The 25,181-nt window shown below is 37.3% G+C and overlaps 1 protein-coding gene across 1 annotated transcript in view; it reads left to right on the top strand.

Moving 5' to 3' along the window:
* Window positions 1–2,484: 2,484 nt before the first annotated feature.
* PPP2R5A (protein phosphatase 2, regulatory subunit B', alpha) overlaps window positions 2,485–25,181 on the top strand; it is a 26,951-nt gene continuing 4,254 nt past the window's right edge. The window contains exons 1-8 of the mRNA XM_009888560.1: window positions 2,485–2,681; window positions 7,819–7,920; window positions 13,609–13,701; window positions 15,941–16,071; window positions 16,285–16,344; window positions 17,551–17,659; window positions 20,432–20,485; window positions 24,636–24,718. Of these exons, the coding sequence (XP_009886862.1) occupies window positions 2,556–2,681; window positions 7,819–7,920; window positions 13,609–13,701; window positions 15,941–16,071; window positions 16,285–16,344; window positions 17,551–17,659; window positions 20,432–20,485; window positions 24,636–24,718 (758 nt within the window). The 5' untranslated portion in view covers window positions 2,485–2,555. The remainder of the gene's footprint in view (window positions 2,682–7,818; window positions 7,921–13,608; window positions 13,702–15,940; window positions 16,072–16,284; window positions 16,345–17,550; window positions 17,660–20,431; window positions 20,486–24,635; window positions 24,719–25,181) is intronic.

Raw genomic sequence — 25,181 nt, 5'->3', positions numbered from 1 at the left:
CTCATATAAGTATGGAAGATGGATGTATGCGTAGAGGAAAATACTTTCTTTGGTTGTGCTTTAAATGAGAGTAACAAAACAGATAATAGGCAGGTTTTTCACTTGAGAAAACATCTAGTTGAGATCAGGTTGCTAATGAAATGGACTGGTGATGCTTGGCAGAGGAGAGATGATCTCTGTTACTCTAAGGTCTAACTAAAGGTGGCTAATGCAGGGATTTCTTTGATATTCTAGGGAAGGTAATAAGTGATTTGATTATTATGTCTGAATTCCTGTCACTTGCTTTTAACCTTAGGTCTTTAGTCTGTTTTAACCACTATTAGGAGTATTCAGATGCTGTCTGCTCGTTTTTGAAATTTCTAGGTAAATTTTGGTTAATGATACTTCATTTTATTGAGCATTAAACAAGTACACTGTATTAGCTGCACCTCACTGCTGGGCTTTTGTAACTGGGGTTATATTTAAGTTTGTAGTGAGGAAAAATAAAAGTAAGTTTGACTCCTGTTTGAGTCTGGCTATCGGCTTGGGGCTAGTGTCAAAAAAAAAAAAAAAAGCTGTCCCCCCCCATGTTGGTTCCTTAAATTAGACATTTTGGATTTTATCCTCAGCATGTCACTGTTATTGCCTTGTTGCTATGATACAGTACTTACTCATGCAATCCGCTGTAGGATATTAGAAGATCTGAGCTGAAATGTTATGTAACTTACAAATGTTTTTACAGCTGATGTTCATTATTTTGCAGGGTGTAACAATTCATGTCTTTGTAGTTATCTGAGCGAAAGAAGCATCTTGCAAGATTCTTATTCAAAAGAAAAATGGTTGAAATTGCAGAATTAACATTCAAAAGTATGAATTGCTCTTTATGAGGGAGTACTAATTGCTAGCTTTTTCAAAAGCTCACTGAAGTTGTTATGCTCAGTTAATAGGATCATAACTGTCAGATGGGGAAAGGGAATACAATATAATATTCTGGTGTTTGAACTTTCAGGGCAGAGCGAGCAGTTGGATTACAGTGGAGGCGTTTTAGTCTATTTTAGCAATTACTTTTTGCTTGTGGAAATGAAAGAATTCTATCAGATAATTACTGAATATTAAAACCACTGTTGACTGTTGTTGTTCCAGACAATAATTCGCAGGTGTTTTGGTAAGAAACTTGAGGAACTGGCATTATCAAAGAGTGTTTGAGTTGTTAAACTTAAAAACTTAAAGTTTGTTTAATTAGAATAATCCTAAAACAATAAAGCCTGTGATGTTTTTGTGATTTGTGCAAATTTTAAAGTGACACTTAAGATTTTCAATACTCAGTGTTGCAAGGCAGTTGCCTTTTTCTTGTCTTTATAAATTCCTTATGATGAAACAGCAGTGCTAATATCGATACTGCAGTGAATTAATGAAGCTAAGGGATTGATTAGTACTCTGGCTAAAGACAGGTCTTAAATTCTTCAGGGGTAGAGCATTCTATATTTGCGGATAAAATTGGAAATAAAACCATAAAAAATTTTCACCAGAAGAAGTGAAATCCCAACTGACTGATAGATAAGGTGATGCTGTGTTGGTGGAGTGGATTAGAATGCAAACAAAAAATTAAAAACAAGAGCAAAAGGCATATTAAACCAATTTCTTAGTTAAAACCATGGCTGCTTTTGTTGTGATCATGCAACTTTTGAACAGCTACAATATTTTAAGGATGTATCAAATTTTTGGGGTGTACCGTACTTAATCCATCTTTTTTTAGACCTAATGTGAAGTACTAATGGATGAATTTTACTTATCAGCTTAGAGAGAAACTGCCCTCTAAAATGAAAATGCCAAGTCATAGCCAAATATGTTGTCCTAATAGGCCAAAAAAGCTGGAAAACCTTTCATGACTAAGATTGTAATAAATTATTTAGACCAAAGCATGAAAACTCAGGATTAATCCTTTTGGAAATACTGGAGTTGATTCTTAAGAGAAACATTCATCACATGATGTCAGAAGTATGTGAAGTATTTTGCATTGGGGTAAAAAGACAAGGTTCCTTCAAAGCAGATTTTACAGCTTTTAAGCAGGTTACATAATAAAGGATTAGGGAACAGAATGAGACAAATCGGATGAATGAAAGGTTAGTATGATGCACTGCTTCTGTATATGACTTTTGGTGAGGGAGAGTTAGTACTTATTAATGTCTGTGTATTTCGGATAAAGTTAATTCAGGAACCTGTTTTTTCCCTACATGCATTTCCTGCCATATATTTATTTGTTATTTCTTGTATGAAACACAGGTTGTGAGTGGTGGGTCTTTCGGTCTAACATACTTAAACAGATATTTTCAGTGTTGATAATATTGCTTATTAATTTTCTGACTATAGAGCATACTACTCCCCATAATAAAAAAATATAGCTATGCAAATTTTAGTCAACAAAATAGACTTAGAAATCCTGACTTTGCTTCTACATACTTAAGTGTTCTACTGGTTTTGTGTTTCTTTTTTTTTCTTTCATAGATGCCACCTTCAATGAACAGCAAGATCTTTTTTGTCAGAAGTTGCAACAGTGTTGTGTACTCTTTGACTTCATGGACTCTGTTTCAGACCTGAAAAGCAAAGAAATTAAGAGAGCAACACTGAATGAACTAGTTGAATACGTTTCAACAAATCGTGGAGTCATTGTTGAATCAGCTTATGCTGACATAGTGAAAATGGTAAGTAGAATGCTCTTGTTACGTTTTGAATTTTAATAAAATATCTTAAATTAATCAGTTAATGACTGTGGTGGCATCTAACTCAATTGCTCTTGGTTATTCTGCTTATAAAATATAATTCGTTAATGATAACTTGGCTTACAAGATTGCTTAGAAAGGCTTGTAAAAACAAACAACTTGTAAGTTTTAATTATTAGTTGAAATATGATGTGTTCAGGTTAATTAAAATGAAAAAACTGGTATATTGCAGATGCTTGCAGTCTGGGTAAGCTTTGAAGTTGTTCTCATTCAGGAAATTGAAATATTTCAGTGCTGCCTGTCTTTATTTAAGAATGGCAGTGAAGTGACAGGCTACAGTTTTCTGGTAAAGATTCTTGTGGGTACTAGTGTCAACAGAAAGGTTTATCAGTGTAAGAAAGCAACTCTACTTTGTAAATACTTTTTATGGCTGTTTGTTACTGTTTTGGCCTCGGAGAGCTGTGCTAGAGTAGTCTTAAGTGGTTTGCTTGAGTTGTCAACCACAGGATGACTTGTACTGTGCAATTTCTACAAATGGCTTGTTGAATAAGCAACTAAATATTTGTGGTCATTGTGTGCTGACTTTCCCAGGTTTTTTATATGCATTTTCAAATGCTGTGTAAGTGATATTTTGGATATGCCTGTACTCCGTGTACAGTGAATGTAACTGAAGGACATCTGACAATAATCTGAAATACTCTTAAATTGTTTTTTCTAGACTTTTGAAATGTAAAAATAGTGCGTTTAGCGTCTGTACATTTAGGCTAATGGTTTTCTAATCTTTGGTTAAGTTTAAACAGGCAAAATGCTGACTTTAAAAGTAGCTATTGGAAACGTAAGCAGACCAGTTCAAATATATGTCCTATGGCTTCTGTAGTCTTCTATACAGTGCATGCTATTTTTTCTTAAGGTTTTGGTTTTTGTTTAGTGGGTTTTGTTTGTTTTTTTTTTTTTTGTGAGCAGCTGATATGGAAGATCAGATGCTTAATATAAATAAGCATAGAATTTTGACATTATACTGTAGGGCTAGGATTATTGAAACCCTTTTAATCATTTTGGCTGTTTCACCATATGCTTATTAAGTTTTACAAAAGATCTAGGACACTGGGGTTTGTTTTTTAAAGGACCTGTGTTTCTGTTCTAAATGTTTTTTACACAGGAAAATAAAGGACAGAGTATGTCCACTTCTTCTTTGGCTTTTTTTTTCTGCTGCTGGTGGCAGCAAGCCTGAATCCTTGCACTATTTTCTTACTTTGTGTGCCCTCTATAGCCTCTTGTTAGAAGAAAGAAAGAGTATACTAACTAGCCTATCATACTTGTTGAAAGGAGATTTTCTTTTATATTGGAGTTGTTTTCTTTTCTTGGAGATAAGGTGGTGTTGAGCTGTTTGTTTGAGGTTATTGTTGTTGTGCAAATGATTGGGCTCTGTGGGTGCTTGGTTTTCCTTCCATAACAAATTTCCATCTCCTTTTCTCCCCTAAAATGACAGAAAATGAAGAAGGCCTTAAATGCTCAGTGAGAGCTTTTTCAGAGCTTGAGACAAAAGGTCTGTCCAAACCTGAATAGTATTTCTAGTCTCCCTGGCAACTGGCAGCAGCAAAGGTCTTTGCTGTGAATTAGGACTAAGTACCAGCTTTCAGAAAGAACTCTGGGTAGATCTCTCCCTCCAAACAGCACGTGTGTCAGGCTTGAGGCCTTTCTTTGTAGCAAAACTTTGAGGTTTAAAAAAATTTTTTTTTTTTTTAAAGACTGTTCAGTGTTACTACATTAAAAGGAAAAGCATTTGAGCATTTTGCAGAGTTTGCAGGATAGTGTTTTGGGGATGAAAAAGTAGAAATTGGCCTTAATGAAACCCAGCTGTCATCTAACTGGTAGTAAAGGATGAAGAGACTACAAAAATTCCCTGAAAAAAGCAAGAGTAGCATTAGTAGTAGAAGCAGAGCTAACTTCTTTCCAAAGCCCCTTTTCTTTCCCTAGGCCTGGAATTGTTTTCCTCAAGCTTGCAGAGGAATCAGCCCAATTTCCTTGGAGTCCCCTGAGTCTTGGGGAGGCAAAGTCAACAATGCCTTACAGATATCAAGAGGGGAGGGAAAAAAAAAAAAAAAGTTGTTGCTGAGCAGTTCATAGGCAAGGCCTGGGCAGGTGAGGAGGTCTCCTAGCATTCCGTCCCTTCACATGGTCTTTGTTACCGCGATAGCTGCTAGGCCAGTACTGGACAATAGTGGCTCGTGTAGTTGTCCCTGCTCTGCTTGGATCCTGAGGTAGGGAGCACCAGATGAAATGATACAAATGTCTTTTCAAGCCACCAACGATGGAACAATATTAAAAAAAATAAAAAATCTTTTTGTTTAGGCAGATGCGCAGGATATACGCTTTTTGGTGTCCTAGGCAACCTATTTTTCCTATAATTCCTTTGCCAAAGCCCTTGAATTAAGAACTGAGGAAGAGTTTTGTTTACAAGTAGTTTTGAAGGGGTAGCACAGTGGTCTGTGCACCTCCTTTCTAGTTCATCTAAAATTAGTGTCTTCTCTGTCTGGAAATTCACAATTGAAAGTACTCTGAAGCTAACAGCAAATTAGGGTTTGGCATTGTGAATATTTTAAGTTTCAAAACTTCCTGGGAAGTTAGAAAGCTCTATCCTTAATCAGGTTTGGGAGCATAACAGAAATGTCCCTCTGGTACACATTACCCCTCCATCTCCTTGTCCCTGCCAACCTCCCCTCATTCCCTCATATAAAAATCCAATGCAAATGAGATTGTCCTAGCAGCTTGCACAAGCTGTGAATTCAGAATTTCAAAAAACATCGGGTATCCCTGTCTGCACACTCAGAAATCGGAATTAAATCTAGTATCTCCCAATGCTTAGCTCCTCGTGAAGTTTACAGACCATAAGGGACTTCTTTTTTTCCCTTTCTTCTTCTTCCTTTTTTGTTTTAGTAAAATATAATTGCTGTATCTTAATACCTTAACTGGCACATTTTCAGATGTCACTTTCAAAAACTTTGAGATTTAATTTAGAAAGATAATGCTGGGTTTCTCTGGAAACCTGTGCAGCTGTAAAAGCCTTTTATGATTTGTATTTCTCAAATCACAGTTTTGGGGTGAGATGTCACTTACGAAGGAAAAGGGATGTTTTAAATAATGTGCAAGGATATAGAGAAGAATTTGCCCATATCAAAAATGATGGCTTTAGCCCAAACTACCTTTTTCATTGATACTATTAGCAATACATTAGAAAGAAGCAAATGAGACAGGAAGCAAAAGTATTTGAAACATCATAAAGTGAACCAGTTATTTGGCGAGATGGGCTAGTACATAAAAATGGGTACACCATTTGTTCTAAGTTTCATATGTTCTGAGGAGACCAGTAATGCTAGTAGAAGTGCTGAATACTCTGAAAATCATAAAATTAGTTTCCTAAAGATCTGGCGAGATGCTTGCTATTTGTTTCTGCTATAGAAGTATGTTTAGTAACTGGTAACCTTTGTTCTGGACTTAACTTTTGTGTTCTGTGCTAATGGGTTGACTGGTTCAGTTCAGCAAGATGCATCTAGAAATAAAAGCATGCATTTTCAAGAGACATTACTAGAGGACTTGCAAGCAGAGGTAGGGAAGTCTCTGTAGGGGACTGATTTGTATGTTGGATGTTTTTCTTGAATACCTAATAAGAGTAGACAATATCAAATAACAGAACCAAGATTGTAGTTTTGTTTTTTGGGCTTGATTAAAATTCATACTCTCTGACTCCTATTTCCCCTTCCTTTTCCCCCAGCCAGTTTCTCTTGTGCTCCCTTGTGTTGACAACCTTAAAGAGCAACTGTACTGTTTTGTTTTGTTTTTCTGCTGTGCAGTAAACTAGGAGACTGCTGTAGTGCCCATCCATACAGAGCATCATTGCCCTTCTACTCTAGAGCAGCAGCGTCTGCAGCTTTACTGTGTACCAATAGGAGACAGTGACAAATTGTAGAATGAAGCGTATAGGAGGAAAGGAAAGCCATTTCATGCAATAGCTTTATATCTTGTTTAATGAGGCAGCTGATTCTTCTATGCAGAGCCAGCTGGGTGACTTCAGGATCTTTTAAAGTCCTTTTTGTAAGATTCTTCAAACACCTTGGAGACTCCGTGGAGTAGCATTTGCTGCAAACTGTCAAAGGTTCTTTCTTTTGTGTTTAGTAGGCTTGGGTGGTTAGCAGCTCTTTGAAACAGATTTGATCAAAAAGACTAAAGAATTTGAAAGATGATTGGAAAAGTTGGGCTAAACGTGTCCCTGAAAAAACAGTAGAAAATGTAGAAATGAAATTAACTCCATGTTCTCTTTTGTTCATGTTAGAGATCTAAAATCCAGTATGTTACGTCTGGCAGAAGAGATGACTTTTTTTTTTTGACATCTGAAAGATTGGTCTTCTATCCAGACTTCTATATACTTCAAAAATCCCTGAAGAAACCTTTTTAAAGTTGTCCTTTTGAAATTGATTTGATATGATTATGTCATACTTAAAGCAACTAGGTAGCTATTTTTCTTATTTTTTTCAAAGTTACTCTGTTAAATAAAAAATTACAATTGTTATGTATTTCTGACTTCCCAAAACCTTGAAACATCTTAAGATTATGAAAGGTGAAAAATTGTAAACAGTTCTTCAGTTCTGACTTGAAAGTAAGAAATACTTTGAAATTAAGTAAAGTGAAGAACTGAAATTAGATATATTTTGGGATTGTCTGCCTTACACATGAAGAGAGCTCTGTTTAAGTCATAATTGGTTAGTCATACTGTTTTTGATGTCTTATATAAAAAACCTCAGCTCTCAGTGTCACATAGTTAAAAATTGGTCTTTATTAGGGGAAAGTGAAATTTTCTTTTAACTTTCATGGGTTTAGAGAAAAATTTTAAATATGACCATGTCTAGCCACAAACTTGTAAAACAGTTGGGACAAGGGTTACTTCTTATTTTCATTGACCTGTTTCAGACTTTTGGCTGTTTTTTATCTAAAGAATAGGTTTAATTTTTTTTAAGCTGTTTTTGTTTCATGTAATTTTAGGATAAAAGCAGTACCTTGCTGACTGTGGTCTGTGGAAGCATAAAAAGTGGTACAATTAAACATTTTTTTTTTTCTCTTGCAGATTAGTTCTAATATTTTCAGAACACTTCCACCTAGTGATAACCCGGATTTTGATCCAGAAGAAGATGAACCAACTCTTGAAGCCTCATGGCCCCACATACAGGTATACAATTCCTTTATTTTTAAGCCCTCTTGTAAGGCAAAAACTGTGAATGGATACTTGAATCATATTGTGACTTTGGTGAGAATGTCAAAATTCGTTTTATAATACAATTGAGTTTCTATACTTGGGAGGGAAACAAAGTGGTGCTTTTCTCTACATGTATAAATATGACAGAATTTAAGTCTTCCAAATTGCTTAAAAAACATTGGTTTTGTTTTTTTCTTTAACTGAGTGATTGCACTGTTAAAATGTGGTATATGTATGTCTTTAAAATATATGGCTATTTCAGGTAATTACGCTCTTTACTTATGAGGTTTATTTTCTGCACTTCAGCAGCTTTTTTGTGCAATTTCAGTAAAATACAAGTGGATGTTCGGTTTCTTGTGACAGTAACAAAAATGAAGCAATAGCCTTTATTTGTCTTTTGAGCAAGAAATAGATATCTCCTCATTCACCTTTTTCCCTCCCTTCTTCAATGCAAAAACTTTACAATATAGGCGTTGTTGTTTGGTAACAGTTGGTTAGTTATTCTATTGTTGCACTCCTGTCCCAATCTCATGATTTTTGTGGCATTGCTGGATCAATCACATGATTGACTTGCAATACTGCTGAATTTTATTTTTTTCAATTAACTGTTAAAAGTTGAACAAACCTAAATCACTTATAATCATCAAAGTTCATATCTCAGGTAGTTCATTGCCTGTTGCGGTTTAACCCCAGACAGCAACTAAGCGCCATGCAGCCACTTGCTCACTCCCTGTGGTGGTATTGGGGGGAGAATTGGAAGGGTTAAAGTGAGAAAATTTGTAGGTTGAGATAAAGACAGTTTAATCGGTAAAGCAAAAGCCATGCACTCAAGCAAAGCAAAAAATGAATTCATTCACTGCTTCCCATCAGCAGGCAGGTGTGTTCAGCCACCTTCAGGAAAGCAGTTTACTTGGGAAGACAAATGCTGTAACTCCGAACATCTCCCCCTTCCTTCTTCTCCCCCCAGCTTTGTATGCTGGGGATGCTGTCACAGGGTATGGGATATCTCTTTGGTCAGCTGGGGACAGCTGTCCCAGCTGTGTCCCCTCCCAGCTTCTTGTGCCCCCCAGCCTGCTCGCTGGCGGGGCGGTGTGAGGAGCAGAAAAGGCCTTGACTCTGTGTACGCACTGCTCAGCAGTAACGAAAGCATCCCTATATTATCAACACTGTTTTCAGCACAAATCCAAAGCATAGCCCCATATTAGCGACTATGAAGACATTTAACTGTCCCAGCCAAAACCAGCACAATTGCCAAATTTAAACAATGAGTATCTGTTAAATAAGTCGCGTAGCAACTTCTATCCAGGTAGCAGTCTGGTAGAAGATTAATAGCTACTACACATCTGCATACCATTCTCTTCCCTCTCTTCAGGGAGTTAAAATGCTACTCTGTCCTTATAATATTACAGTTCTAATGTATCAACAAATGCTTCTATTTAAAAACTGGACTTCTAATATTAGCTATAAAAAGTACATGTTCAGGATAGTATTTGAGACTTAAACCAAGTAAGAAGCAAGTTCTCACAAAAAATAACTTTGCAGACTGAAGGCTGTGATGGTTATTATCTTATATGTAGCTGATCCTAATTCATAGGAGAAATGGCTATAACCGAACTAGATGAAAGGATAGATTTTGGAGTGGTAGGATGGTGTGAGGGTTATACAAATGTCTCTTATATTCAGTAGTGGCATCTGACTTCAAAATGCCACTGTCTCTCAGGAGTAAAATTTGTAAATGTTTGCTCAGTTCACTTTAATTCGTAACTATAGGTTTTTTCTATAAAAAGACTTGTGGTTTCTGTGACCAGTTCACTTGGGCTTTAGGCCTGTCTAAGATAAATTGAAAGAGCTTTTTCCTTTGCCCTTTTCTAAATGAATTTTGGCCAGACTGTCTGATCATTGATTGCAATTTCCTTCCCCTGCATCAGTTGTTCATCCTGTCCTTGGAGTAGATTGCTCAGTGCAGCACAATGGAAACAGTTTGTGTTTTCCTCTCCTTCGTTTTACAGTTCATGTGCTAATGGATGGTAGAAGACTCAGTTTGATAACTCACCAATTGCCTTCTAGGAGCACAAACCTGCTGGAAGTATCAAATTTTGTGTATGGAGGAAGGGGGTGTACACACCCATCCTCTCCTGCCCGGCCCCCCCCTCAAAACCCATTATTACTTTTGGTATAGTCTAAAGAACTGCTGGGTGGGTGGGTGTGTTTTGCTGGCTATGACTTGTGATTGCTCAATTACAAACAAATTCAGAATTCTATCCTGATCTGGCAGTCAAGTAGCCTGTTTTCTGGGAGGGAAAAGAAAAAGGTCTGAATGTCTACTCTTCTCTAGTTGAATCTGTTGGCATTTCTCTATAAAATAACATGATAGTGGTTTAGTAAGTTACAAGTGTGTGTAGTCACAACAAAAGACTCTAGACCTTCAGTAAAATGAGTGTCACTTGAAAGACGTTGCTTTAAAGCAATACTCAAGATGGTTTGTAACAGCCAAACTAGGTTGAACAGGTTGGCGTTAATGCTACAGTGTATTTTGGAACTTACGATAGTTGGTGGAATTGTTAGCTTCAAGCAGCAATAATCTAGTAGTCTCTGCAAGAAAGAGGATTGAATCACCAAATTAATAGGAGTTACATTTCGTAGCCACTTGACCCAAGCAGACCAATTTTGAGAACCAAAACAACTAAATCCAACAGTTCTCCCCCAATCAAGTATTTCCAATGGTAATATTTCTGTTAAACTCAAACTTTCTTTTTTTTTTTTATTTTTTTAAAGCAAGAGCAGCCAGCATGTGATGTGGGTAGAATCCATTTGTGTCCCCTTAGTTGATAGTTGTTGTGCTAAGTTTGTAAATGTTAGCATATAGGAGAAGGGAGAGGCTGTCTATCCAGAAATCGCCACTGCAGTTTGCTTCCTAAAATGTCTTGGATAAAGCTTCATGGATTTCCCAAGGCTCCCAAGGATTTTCAAAGTTACTTGATACCTTTTACCAGTTATACATGTTCTAGGAGCAGTGGTACTAATTATCAGGAAGCTAGACAATTCTGTAAGCATCAGAACTGCATAAGTATTCCTTCAGTGCACAGAACTTCCCTATGATACAGCTCAGAAACGAGATTTTTGAACACTTAATTTTGTTTTTCTGAAAGCTCTTTTAGAACAATAGCAACAATTGTGGTTCTGGAATTGCATGTGTTTATACGAAAGCATTCAAATGGTTACTAATGCATGTTCTCCCTCTATCAGAAATGAGACACATAACTGATTAATTTGTTGTCATATATTGAGAACCTTGCGTTAATATTGACTTGTTATATTTTATAGATGAGATGTACCTTGGTTTTGGCCCTAATCAATATCCTAAACTTAATCTTGGACAGCGTGTACCAAGGTGTTACGGCATTATGCTTTAACTTAGTTCTTCTGCTTGATGTTTATTGCAGTCCCCGTATCTATTTATGGAAAGAAGCCATAATTGTCCTTCCTCCCCCTGTCCTTTAGGGTAGACAAAGCATGCCAATTTAGTCTTCACTCATAAAAGGTGCTCTATTGATGACGACTGTAGTGATGCCTTCTCTGTATACTTGCAGGTTTGAATTAATTTCCTCAGGCATGTGTAGGACTGTGCATCTCTCTACTGTCAGTATCTTCCTGGAATATCCCAGGATTTCATAGGTTGCTTCCATGGCTTCATTGTGTAGATGGATCTTAGTCATACTACGGTTAACCAGTATTCAGAATCGGCATCCCTTCCTTTCTCAGCTTAAAGGCTTGCAAGTGCTTAGCAGAGCTTTTTCTTGGATCCCTAACTGTGACTTCGCAATCCTTGAGTTTCATCCTGTATCTATTACTCCAGGCCTTGAGGATCAACTTGCCCTTTCTTATAGATAACCTGGCATACTCTACCCCCCACCCCCCAGCTGGTAGCTTCCAATTTTGTAGCATCACCTGTCTTGATACTGGGGGTTGCCCTGACCCAGGTGCAGGACCTTGCACTTGGCCTTGTTGAACCTCATGAGGTTCATATGGGCCCAATTCTCGAGTCTGTCCAGGTCCCTCTGGATGGCATCCCATCCCTCAGGTGTGTCAACTGCACCGCTCAGCTCGGTGTCATCTGCAGACTTGCTGAGGGTACACTTGATCCCATGGTCTGTGTCATTGGTGAAGATATTAAACAGCCATGGTTGATCTCTTCCTAAGACAGAGGATGGAGTGTGGTAATGTTTAAAATTATATTATTAGGTTGTCTATTACTAAGCTTTTAAAAATTCTGTCCTATGTTGTCTGTTATGCAATTGTGTGCTATTGTGTTTATGCCCAAGAAGACAAATTAAGGCTGTACAGGGAAGCCTGGGGTTTAATACAGTTCTGTTACATGAAATTTGGGTACGTTTGAACTGCTGATATGAAAAGCTCTTGTTATAGTCTGTCAGAGCAGAAGCAAGTTAAGGGGAGCTTGTGTTTCTGAGCTCCTGCTTTGCAGATACAGCATACCCTACTTGAGGCTATGTGTAAGTAACTGTCACCTCACATCTTCTAGATGAAAAGTACTCATTGTCAAGCATTTCTCTTGAGTGAACTTCATAATGATAACTATGCATTATTCAGAGTTTAATAAGTACTCTTAGTGGTAATAGTTGAAATACATGCCTGTGAGTGTGACCACAGCCCTGTGTAGGTTTTATTTGGAAGTCCAGTCAGTGATGTCTTTATGTATCTAAATTGCATTTTAGTCTTATTACTAATCAGCTGTTTAACTAACATGGAGTTAAGAAATAGGCATTGAGAACATAAGCAGCCCTGAATGATTTAAATGTAAGACATCTTTCCTCTCAATTCTGTTGTAGTTAAGAGATGTGTATTTTATAAATCTGCCATTGTTATGGAAGTACAGTATTTTCTGTCTTGAACTTCTGATGAACCCCCAAATATGGGACTTTTGCTCTGGCTTCTTCATGCCTCCCTCCGCTACCTCAGGCCCTCGCTAGCTCTATCTCCTGTCTGGTTTTCCATCTGTAGGCATTGTGGGATCATCGCGAATGGGGACTTGAACTCAATAGAAATAATATACTACAAAATACAAAGGATGCTGAAGATAAAGCTGCAGAAGGTCCTGTTGTTTGAATTTGAGTGTCCAGGATATAGAAACCTAATCTTAAGATGAACTCTTAAGTTTCTGTGTATTCAATCAGCTTTTTAATCTGAGTTTTAATTTTTAGAGTTTGCTGCTGAAACTCAATTTCAAGAACATTCAGCAGAATTTCTTCATCTGTTTACGGAATTATGCAATGTTAGAGCACTTAATTTTACCCTTAGTGCTAATTGTTCAGTAACTTATTTCTGCATAATAATTTCTTAATCTAGTAGGAAATGTGAGAATATGTAATACTTTCAGGTTGTTTTTTGTCTAATAGTGATATTTTCAGTAGATTATTTATTAAGCTTTGACTCTTCTGGGAATTAAAGTGTTCTTGATACTTACTGTAATCCTTTCAGTAAATTCCGGTAGAGGCTGTGATTAAGCTGTGATGTGTTAGGCTTCAGTTTCCTTTTGTACCTTTTAAGCATGGGAACAGTCCCACTGACTTTGGTGGTGGCAGGGCTGAGATCTGTGTTATGGTGTACTTACTAACTCCAAAGTTTTCATTTTGATGTTTGTAGTTGGTGTATGAATTTTTCCTGAGGTTTTTGGAGAGCCCAGATTTCCAGCCTAGCATTGCAAAGCGATATATTGACCAGAAATTTGTACAGCAGGTAAGTACAGAGTTTTCACATCCCCAGATTTAAAAATCACCTCTCAAGCTTAACTTATCGGATGACTGTACAGCTAAGGAGATACTAAAGCTTTCATGTTGACAGAGGGTTAAATTTTAGTTCATCCAACAGTGGTTTCTGCCAAACACTAAACCAGCACATCGTACTGCACAGGCTGTACATAATTAATAACTTCAGAAACATGTTGTTTTCAGATATCAACCTCAGTGCTTTGCAATGCAAGTTATTTGTAATTTGTAAATACAAGTTGTGTTTGTAGTGATTTGTAACTTACTTCCAGTCATATCAACAATGTGCTGATTAAATGTAGTGGTTTTATGTTTATTTTTTTTTCTTCATGGATTTATCATGGGAAGACTTCCAGCAAATTTTTTTTTCTTGTAAAAAGCTCATGTACTTATTGCATGTGAAATGTGTTCCAACATCTCCTAACTTGTGACTAGGTAGCATCATTCTCTTTATTATCCTGTGTTAACCACAGAAAGAGAATCAAGTAAGAAAGTACATAGGAAAATCATTCTTCACCATGAAAAGTAACTATGAGCAAGGAAGTGAAGTGAGATTTCATTTTAAATATAACTTCTTAAGGAATTGGACTGTAGAATACAATAACAAACTTTGTCCAAGGTTAACTCAGTGGGGATATTTTTTACCATGTCAAAATACTTGTCTGTCAGGGAAAAGCTCAGTGTCTGAAGAGCGAGTGCTGGCAGGCCGTCACAGTACAGCAATGAGAAGTAAAAACATGGATGGACAATTTCCCTCCCTGCCTTCAATGACTGCATTTAATTTCCACTGTTTGGTTTTACAGTTCTTTCTTGTTTATAAGTGTTTCCTTCTTCTCTGTTTTTATTCGACTTTCCCACAAAATTTAGGCCTGAAAGCGCTGCTGAACTAGTGGCCGTGGGTATTCAATTTACTAATTGCCCCGTGGTTCTTCCCCGTGTTGCAGAGTTTCAATTCCTGACATTTCACTTGATCTTTCTCCAGAGTACAAGAAAGACGATGCAATGAACAGCTAGCTATATATGGAAAAAAGTGGAGTAGTGACCCTGAGAAATTCCTTCTAAATATAAAAATTAAATTAGTCTGAACGAAGTTCCTGAACAGCTCTTTCCAGTCCCTTACCCTGCTTGGTGTAGACATACCTAAGCTTGCAGACCTGGACTGAGCAGGAGACTGTAGTGGCTGCTTGAGCTAAGTTACTAATTTGTTTAGCACAAACAGCATTTCTGGATATGCTCTCACTTGGGCATAAAAAAAAAACAAACCCAAAAACCAAAAAAAAACCCCACCAAACAAAAAACCAACCCTAAAATAATGGTCTGTAATGGGATTGGAGTATCTTTTGCTGTCTTCAAGTGAGTAAGGTCTTTTCTGTATCCCTGGAAAATTCTATACAAGAAAAAAATGCGTGGAAAATCCTGCTAGCTTATTGTGGCATTTAGGCTGTATTAGTAGAGAATCAGTTAATAATGTATATCTTATGCTTATTTTATATTTTTTTGTTTTGTGGGTTTTTTTGTTTTTTTTTGGTTTTGTTTGTTTTTTTTTTTAAAAAGGGGGGCGGGCAGAGAATATTGATAGTAGATTTGGACAGAAATGAACCAACTTCTGCTTGTAGTGACTGTTCTCCCCCTCCCCTAACAGCTCATTTTTAAATGCATTATCATTCTGTTAAATGTATCTCTCCCTCTTCTGCCCCTGAGGAAATGCGCATGAGTCTTATCATCCACTTATCCTGCAAAATGATTCTGCAAAGAATTATGCTTTTGCTTAACCTTCAAGACACGAGTAGCTTTTTGAGATGAGTAGTACAGGATTTTAATTAAGAAATTGTAAATAAGTGAAACAGATTTGATTCATTCTGATTTCTTAAGGATCAAGTGTAAACCACTTACCTAAGGTTTGATAATCTCATTCTTACAATTTCATTTTTATTTTGATAGCATAACAGTTGTTGGAATGGCTTTGATGTCTGTTGTATCCAGACTTTTGAAGGGAATGAAGCTACTGGGTTTATTAAAAAAAAAAACAAAACAGTTTTATTAAAAATCTAATTCTGAAAATAAAATATTGACATACAAACAAAACTTCTCAGTTAAACTGATTCTGATTTTTCTAGTGTAACCTCATAAATTAAAGATAAAACTCCAATCAGTAACATGACAAAATTTAAGTCTTTCAAAAGTAATACATTTCAATTTAATTTTTAAAGTTGTTGGAGCTCTTTGATAGTGAAGACCCACGAGAACGTGATTTCCTAAAGACAGTTCTTCATCGAATTTATGGAAAATTCCTTGGTTTAAGAGCATTCATCAGGAAACAAATTAACAACATTTTCCTCAGGTATGCTGTGTGTGTGTGTGTGTGTGCGTGACTAGGTTGAGGAATATTTTATCTTGCCTTTGTGGTCTGGGTCTGCGGTAATTTTTCTTCAAATAAAAGACCTGGTTTTGGTCTGTGATCTGGTTTTCAAGTATTTGAAGCTTATTAAAGGTCATTTCTTTGGAATCTCTGATCCTTTGTTTTGATTTTTGATGGTTGTCTATTTTGTAACAGGTTTATATATGAAACGGAGCACTTCAATGGTGTTGCTGAACTTCTTGAAATATTAGGAAGGTAAGTTTGATCTGACACAGAAAAAAATATAAAATGGTATTGTGGGTGTTTGCTTCAGCTTTCTTGCTTTGGGAATGGAGGGGGGGAATAGAATTATTACAGTAACGAGCGATGAAGTGCAGTCCCTGATATAATCTAATACTGTCGGGGTTACCATGTGAATATCAAATTAGGATGTAGAGTATAAATTATTCTTTTTCAGTGCAAGGTTTAAAGATGACTGGCAAAATATTTCTCAAGGGTCCTTGTTTGTTAGGACTATCTACTCTTGCTTATCTTATGTCTGATAGATGACTTGTTCTTTGATTCAGAAAATGAATGTTAACTTTTGCCCTGATGCTGAATGAAGTGCTTTAATCTTCAGGAGGCTGGTTTTCTTTAAATTCTATTCAGGAAAGCCTTGTAAGTGCTAGAGGTTTTTAGTTATCTTTTTTGACATTATTTCACTAATTTAATTTTTAACTTTGAAGTTGTTTCTGATAGTATTTTACTGTTTTTTCCAAAACTGTCACATATATTTCACAGTAGAAAACTTTATAAATATTACAGGTCTAACTGAAAAGCCAAACATTGTGAAACTATTGTGGAACAAATTTTCAGGAAAACCAAGTGGAAGTGATGCCATTATTTTCTCAGATTTCTTTAAAAGGGGGAGGGGGGGAACGACACCTTCCTGAAGGGCTTTTGTTTTTTCTACAACTCATCAAATCTTAGAAATAAGGTTATTGAATCAATGAGACAAGTTTTTAACTGTTTTTGGCAGGTAAGTTTGTTCAACAACTGTTTAAACCGCACTGTTAGTGCAGAATTTCATGCCATCTATTTTTTTTTTCTCTGCAAGTTGCTAGTGATTGTGGGTGAAATGGATCAGCTTCCTGATGCATCTGTCTAAGCTTTACCGTTAGACAGCAAGACTTACTGCAGATGATTTTACTTAATGGAAGTCTCAATAAAAATAATTTAGTTTGTCTAATGAGTATTATTTGACTTTTACTACAGCTCTCTGGTATTCCTGCCAAGAGTCTAAATTTGCATGATACCAACAATTCAACGGTTGTGCATATGTAGAGCTATTTTATGGCTTAAATAATCGGGTTTAGAAATGGAATCGGGAATGGAGTATCTCTTTAATTTACAGAAATTCTTGACTTGCTAGGAAAAAATTATTTTTTAATAAAAATAAATCCTGCTTATTCATGTTTTCAGTATTATCAATGGTTTTGCACTGCCACTGAAAGCAGAACACAAACAGTTCCTTATGAAAGTTCTGATTCCCATGCATACTGCAAAGGGATTAGCTTTGTTTCATGCACAGGTAAGCTTTTGCCTATTTTTGAGTGGTGGGGTTTTTTGTATTTGTATTTGAAACTAATGAAATATAAAGCAGTATGTGTTATAATATCAGTATTCAAAAATATTTGTAAATTCAAAAAGACCTGTAAGATCTTATGTCTCAGTGTTAATTTTTCAGATAATATTTAGCATATATTAAAGTGAAAGGCTATAACGGTGAGTCAGAATCATGTCAATTGAAGTCGGAAGCTTTTTGGCTTGCTAGTCTTGTCACACTTTAAGCTTCATTAAATCCCAGGACCTTTTTCTGTTGTCACTTCCTTTATGTAACCTAAATGCTGTCTATAAATGAACCTTGAGTATGGCCAGGTACTTATTTCAGAAGTGCTTTTTTATTTCTAAAACTATTCCAGTCATGGGGAGGGGAGGAGAATGTTGGATATAAATGGCAGAAATGTGTAGTAGCTCTCTGGATCAGCTAGAAATTATGTAGATCTGTGACACGCTGTCAGAATGCTTTAGTTCTTCATTTGACTTCCATTCTTATACTTTGCACAGACATTCAGCATTTTATTTGAGGAATAATGCATATCCTTTCCAGACATATGGCAAGTTTGCATCAAATGTATTCAATACTCGAGTGCAAGTAATTCTGCTGTTGCTAATTAAAAACTTGCTTTGTTAACTTAGTCAGCTCGCTAATACAGCTCCTTACAGACCAAAGACACAAGGAAATGAGTTTCTAATTAAAGTGAAATCATTATGAATATATGGCCTACAAACAGGATCAAGTCAAGAGCTCAGTTAATTCCTAATTCTCATATAAAGTTTTAATTTCATGAAATCTCTTATCTTTGTGGTTTATTATACCACAATACCAGTAGGCTGTTCCATGGAATGAGTCAGTGATATGAAAGGGACCAGTCTCTTGCCGAAGGTATTCTCACTGGTAGATCAGAACAGCAAGCTATCTTTTTTTCTATGATGTGTTTAATTCTCTTCACGGAATCACGGAATCTTCAGAGTTGGAAGGGACCTCTAGAGATCATCTAGCCCAACTCCCCTGCTAAAGCAGGATTGCCCAGAGCACATTACTCAGGACTGCATCCAGGCGGGTTTTGAAAATCTCCAGAGAAGGAGACTCCACACCCTCCCTGGGCAGCCTGTGCCAGTGCTCTGTCACCCGAACTGTAAAGAAGTTTTTCCGTGTATTTGAATGGAACTTCCTATGTTCCAACTTGTGCCCAGTGCCCCTCGTCCTGTCACTGGGAACCACTGAAAAGAGTCTGGCTCCATCCTCCTTCAACCCACCCTTTAGATACTCGTGTGCCATAATAAGGGCTCCCCTCAGCCTTCTCTTCTCCAGGCTAAAGAGTCCCCTCTTCATCGATACGTGAAAGGGTCCTACTAATTCAGGTGTACTGTGTACTTGAAAGTACCATTTGGTTGTTTGACCAGGCTACTCGAGTATCCCTTCGTAAACCATGTGCAGTTTCAGCACTATGTTTCTGGTTTCATATTATCCTGAAGGTGTAAACCAGCATTAAATCTGCTTTGCCATCAGGAGTGGCCTGGTTGCTTTGTTGCTACAGTACAAGTTTAGCCTACCCTTAAAAGTTAAACCCTTAAAGCTGAATTAAGTTTGAGTCTTTGTGTCTTTGAACAATAAAGCATTACTGTACAATACATATAATGGGATTTTAGGAGATTAATGTGTGACATTCATTATTTTTTGAATCTACACATATGCATCCCTAGCCTAAGGGTGAAAGAAATAAATTAGACATGTTGTAATTACAGCATTGTAATTATCTGCTTTGGGATAACAGATTTAAAAAAAAAAAAAAAGGAAGGTAATGCTTGAATTCAGGAATCCTAAGTATTGAAATGTATGTGCTTTACATGTAGGTATTTTTGTCTTTCCTTTTATATTGTGAGATGAAAAATATGGTCACTTCTTCAAATCAGTCTTAATGGAATCTGGGATTGTAACTACTGTAGTTATAGGGTTATTGTGTGGTTTCTGTACTGGGCAGAGGTATGGTAGTTTAGTTACTTATATGTGCTAAGTAACTAAATGAGAAGTAATTGTATATAACACATAATATCACACTCTGGCCTGAGAAGACCCCTGGACAGAAATCACTAGAGGCTGGGGGAGCACACATCATCTTATGCTTCCCCCGATTCATATGCTGCTGGGGACAGGACGCTCGGCTGGACAGAAGCTGCCTGGTCTCTTGTGGCCATGTAATATGTTAAAATTATTTCACCTGAATCTTATCACTGAACATTGCTTGCTGCAGATGTCTAGTATGTGAGCGATGTGTGCTCAGTCAATCCTGGTTTAGAATTTCTTTTTTTGACTGAAAGTATCATGTTTTTACCCCAGTTTAGATGTTTAAAAATGATAGCTTTGCACTGTTAATAAAGGAATTGATGTTAAGAAAAATCTGTCTGGATAGTGGGTCTGAGTTAGGGAAATATCTGTCAAGCTTAAAAGTAATTTTCTCCTAGGATGAAAAAAAAAGATGATTTTTGGTATGCAGGAAGTTTTTGTAAGATAGAGCAGGCCTGTATATCTTGCTGCTTTAATTGCTGTTTTGTTTAGTTTGGAAGAATTTAAAATGGCTGTGTAGGGGTGTTTTGGGTTGGGTCATCATTCATCTGTCTGTCTGTTGTCACCCCCCTCCCCGATCTGAAGTGCTTCCATTATAAGTTGTAATATTTAGTTATGCTGCAATGTCTAAACACTGTCTGTTTAACCTAAATAATCATATGACTTACATTCTAGCTCGCCTATTGTGTTGTACAGTTCCTGGAAAAAGATACAACTTTAACAGAGCCTGTAAGTGTTTTTCAGTTGAATGTTTTTCTATTTTTAATTTCAATGAAATACTTCACTGAAACTTGTTAGAATTGTGTAGCAGTGCTATCTGTGCTATTTTGATTAATGATTCATAGCCTTCATTGGGGGGGGCAGGGGAATTAAGCCTAGGGCAGTTGTTAAGAAAATTCAGGGTTTGAAGGTGCAGTTACCTCTAACCTTTGACCAAGAGAGAGCACAAATTTAAGTAAAAGTTTGAACCACTGATATCATGCAAACCACCTCATGTGAGAAAACCTGTAACAACTGTATTCTCTCCTCATAAGAACTAAAACTTCAGTATTTTTGGTGCTGCTGGCTTGTGCCTAGCCACTGCATAAGGTTGAAATATTTCAGGGAATAAACAATCCCAAAATAAATGTTAGGAAGAACACCACCACTTTATTTAGACAGAAAGAACTCTGAAATTCCAAATGCGATGTTTCTGTTCTCTCTTCAGTTACTGGGGTGCCTCTTGGCCATTATAATACAGGTGCTTCAGGCATCAGTGGCTCTTTTGAGACTGAATCTCCCGTGATACGTATTGACAGCTCAGCTAAAAAGGGGTTTGCAGTGCTTCATGCAAGGGCTTCAGCGATGCCCATAAAGAAGAATGTAGGCTCACGGCGGTGCAGCAGCTCATGGGGACACAGACAGATGTCAGACCAGCTGGTTTTGGTTGTCAGAAACTGGTTTTAGTTGAACAGTCAGAAATCTTTCTGTTAAGGTTATGCTGATATTTAAATACTTTATCCCGTATCCCTTTTTGTGACAGAAAAATGAAGAGCTTAGGCAAAATCTAATTTTTTTTCTATAGAGAAAAAAGATAAACAGCTTTGTGGAAACAACATAGATCTTCACCAGTCTTTCAGTGGAAGCTTGTTTTCTGCACGGCCACTTTAATTATTGGTGTTCCTCATCAGAAGACAAGTTATTCCATACGTGGTGGAAGGTGGTCGACCTGACTGTCGCATTTGCCTTGTCTGCTTGAAGCGCCTTCTTTCCCCCTGCACTGCAGTGTTGCCAGCTATGCTGGTCAATAAACCTTATTTTGTTGGAGAGGGTGAGGAGAAAGGAATTGTGTAAGCCTTATTCCTTAAGCTAAGCAATAAAACAGCCCAGGCATTTTGACAGTTAAAGTTGACATGTGAGCAGAAAACGTGTACTATTACATAAAGACCTGCAAGATTGAATGAAGTGACAATGTGACAAAGTCAGAACTTCCTGATATGAATTTACAGAACCGTGATGCAGGATCCAAATCCAAACTTTGAAGTGAAAAAGGCAGGGCTTTTGAAGCAGGAGTGCCATAGTGCAGTTCTGAGACTTCATCTGGACTGTAGTGTATACAATTCTGGTTGTCTCTTAAACAATAAAGATGAATTCGGCATGGAGAAAATACAAGAACTCACTGCAGAGTTGCTGCCTGCGCTTGCTTTGGTCATTACTCTGGAGCATGTAGTAAAATTGGCTTTATAAAGGAGTAAAAGTTAGTAAGATGGTAAGAAGTGAAGCTTTAAGAAACTTTCTGAAAAGCTTGAAAAGTAAATGTTAAGATTTGGGGGCAACTGAGATAGCATTTGGAGGGGTTTTTTTGCTTTAGGTCAAGTAATATTTTAAGAACGCCATCAGAAGGCTGTCTTCGAGTACCTTACTGTTATTTTTCTGGCAGGAATTGTCACTCAGGGTCAATTTAGAGGACGTTCAATCCAAGCTCTTGTAACTATGGTAGTCTGCCTTAGGTCAGCCCTGATGTTTGCAGAACTGACAAGAAGAGTTTGTTACCTAACCCTGCTAAGGGCAATGGCCTTTACATTGAAGAAATGGGGCTAAACATGCAGTCCTTGTCTGCAAGACGTGTTTTCTAGCAGGTGCCTGCTGTTGTAAGTCAACTTTATGGGAATTTTGTAGCTCAGGGAGAATTATTAGTCTTAAGAGTTTTGTGTAGTAAGAGCAGCAGGATTTCAGATCAGCATTCATGTTGAATATTTCTTTGAATAAAATCTTTGAACGTAAATGTGCACATATTGGCTTTTTAATAGGAAAGCATAGTCAAGCTGGAAACCGATATTCTCTCGGAGGAGCAAGGAACAGGTATCTTACTGAGGTCTGCACAGTTATACTCGGAAGGTGTTATTTCTTTATCAAGTTGAGAATATGAGTCTGCGTAGTGAAGAATATTCAACCCTCTAGCAATAACAAGTGTGGGAAACTGGACTCTTCCAGCTAACTCAATCTTATGCTTTTGAGGCCAGTAAATTCATGCTCCAGTTAGGGGTGTGTGGTAGGTTCTCACAGCCTTTCTTTGGCAAATGTGATTGCCTGAAGTTTTTTGGCTTACTTGCATTGTTCTGGGGGAAGGGAAGGTGTCAGCAGAATGAGCTATTATACCTGTAAATGTTCCGGTTTGTTCTTTAAAGATATAAAATCTCAATGGTATATAACTAAGTCACTCAGTTGCAAGCTAATTAACAGCAAATGGCCCTAGATTTAAAGTGTATTATCCTTTAAATTGTGAATCTAGAGAAACAAGTGTAATTAATTCATGCAAATCAGACTCCCTGAGGGGCGGAGGAGAAGCAGGTGAGCGAAGGACTGACAGATGAGGTAACTGCAGGGAAATGGGGGAGCTCAAAATTTCTTTCCCTGTCACCGTGCTGTCTGCCGCAGCTCCTCTGCTTCCTCCTGGGAGGCGGGAAGGAGGCCAGGTCAGGGAGGGAGCTCTGCCTCTGGGTGCCAGGCTGCAAAATTGTCACCTGTGTGGGCTGACCCGGGGAGGCCTCCTGCTCCTTCGCCAGGTGTCAGATGATGGTGTTAGTATTTCAGCTGTCCCTAGCTTTCAGCCAGCTGGGTAGAACTGGTTGAGGATCTGGAAGGGATCTGCTCTTCCCATGTAATGCGCTTTCTTCTTGTGGATTTGAGCATAGGGCTTTACCAGCTGCCTGAGGTTTCTGCAATTGCTCAGTGTCATTCGAAGTGACATTCAGTTTTGTAGTAGCAGGATATGTGTGTATCCTAGGATAAAGACTTGTGGGCACTTAAAATCATATTAACTTTTTTTCTGGAAAGTCCCTTTTGATAGTACAGATAGTTGTGAATAGACCAGCCAGCTGGGAAGCTGGAAGTAAAAATCAACATGGCAAAAATAAACTGTGGAAGGTATTCAAATAGTTGAGGAAGTTTTACAGTTGGATATGATCAATTAGGTGCTGATGTACCATAAAAAATAGAGGTCCTTTCCTCAGAATTAAAGTTAATGAGGCTTGGAGAATGTTTCTGCTTCCAAAACATACAGTTACAGTTTTTGTTTGGTTTTTTTTTGTGGTGTGTTTTTCTGTTTTGTTTTTTTGGTTATTTTTGGTTTTTTTGTGTGGGTTTTTTTTTTTTAGCCAGCATGAATTTTGTAATTTAGATGCCATGTCAATGTTTGTTTCTAGGCAACAGGCCTCCAGCCTCTGCTTGTTGTACCTGTCACCCCTTCCTCTTGGAGGCTGTACTTTCTAATTAAGTTTCCCAAAGGGTTTTTTCCAGTCCTGTATAAGATAGTTTCCAATGTAGATACTGGAATATATTTACTCTGTAAATTCACATCTCCTCTTTTTTTTTTTTTTTTTTTTTTAAGTTTCCCATCTTTAACACTTCAAATTCTAGAAGAAAAAAGGAAGTGGCGGAGGCCGTGACTCCTCTCTCTAGCCCTGTTTGTGCAGTCAGCAGTCAGTGCTCTCGAGCTTCAAACCTTGTCAGCAAGACAGGTGCTTCCCAAAGTCTGGATGAGTTAGAAGAGAAAAATATTTTGGGAAATCTAGCTACAGGGGAGTTAACTTCATTTTGTGATGCTTTGATGTTATCAGCATCCTATCAATTAATGTATATACTAGCATATGGGAGCAGAGTGTGAACAGATAATCAAAGACTCGTGAAGTGATCAGGGTCTAAATTATTTTGGTAACGAAAACAAAATGAATATTTAAATGAGACAAGGCAGCATTTATTTTCAGTGGAACTACATTTAGGTGTATTCAGTTTTTGTTGAACCTCTGGATAAGGAAAAACAAACTGTACTTTCTTTTTAATCTTATCAAATATGTAATAGAAACTTGTTCTGCTTTAACTTTTTGTATTTTTACTATAGGTAATCAGAGGACTGCTCAAATTTTGGCCAAAAACTTGCAGTCAGAAAGAGGTTGGTTTTGTCTCTTGCTTCTTGTGTCTGCTGTGATGTGCAATGTGGAGTGGCAGGTTCATGCACCTTACCCCTGCTGGGCTTTTCAGGAGATCTTGTGGAAAACTTGCAGTTCTTGAAGTTCCTTGAGATGTTCTTCTGTCATGTAACTCAATGCAATTGCTGTTCTTACTATGGTGTTACTATGTTAAAACTATATTAAAAGTTGCATTCTAAGGAATATATTGTGTAGAGAAACAATTTTCTGAGGTGAGAAGTATTTTAGTAGAAATAGACCAGGCTGGAGGTCATCTGCAACACAGTACCGACTTAGCAATTGAGGTACGGAATAAGTGTCTAGTAACTAAAGCATACATACATTCTTTTTCTGTAGTATAAAAATAACTTTAAATGGTTTGGGGAAATCCAATTTTTTTTTTTTCTGGTTTCTGTGTAGTGAAAATGAGTATAAAAAACCAAGAGTTTGATGCCACCACATCCCACCTGCCAGTAGTT

This window comes from Charadrius vociferus, unplaced genomic scaffold, assembly GCF_000708025.1.
Source record: "Charadrius vociferus isolate BGI_N301 unplaced genomic scaffold, ASM70802v2 scaffold340, whole genome shotgun sequence".
Lineage (NCBI taxonomy): Eukaryota > Metazoa > Chordata > Aves > Charadriiformes > Charadriidae > Charadrius > Charadrius vociferus.
Note: the sequence above shows the minus strand (reverse complement) of the source record. Positions and strands in the feature narration are given on the sequence as shown.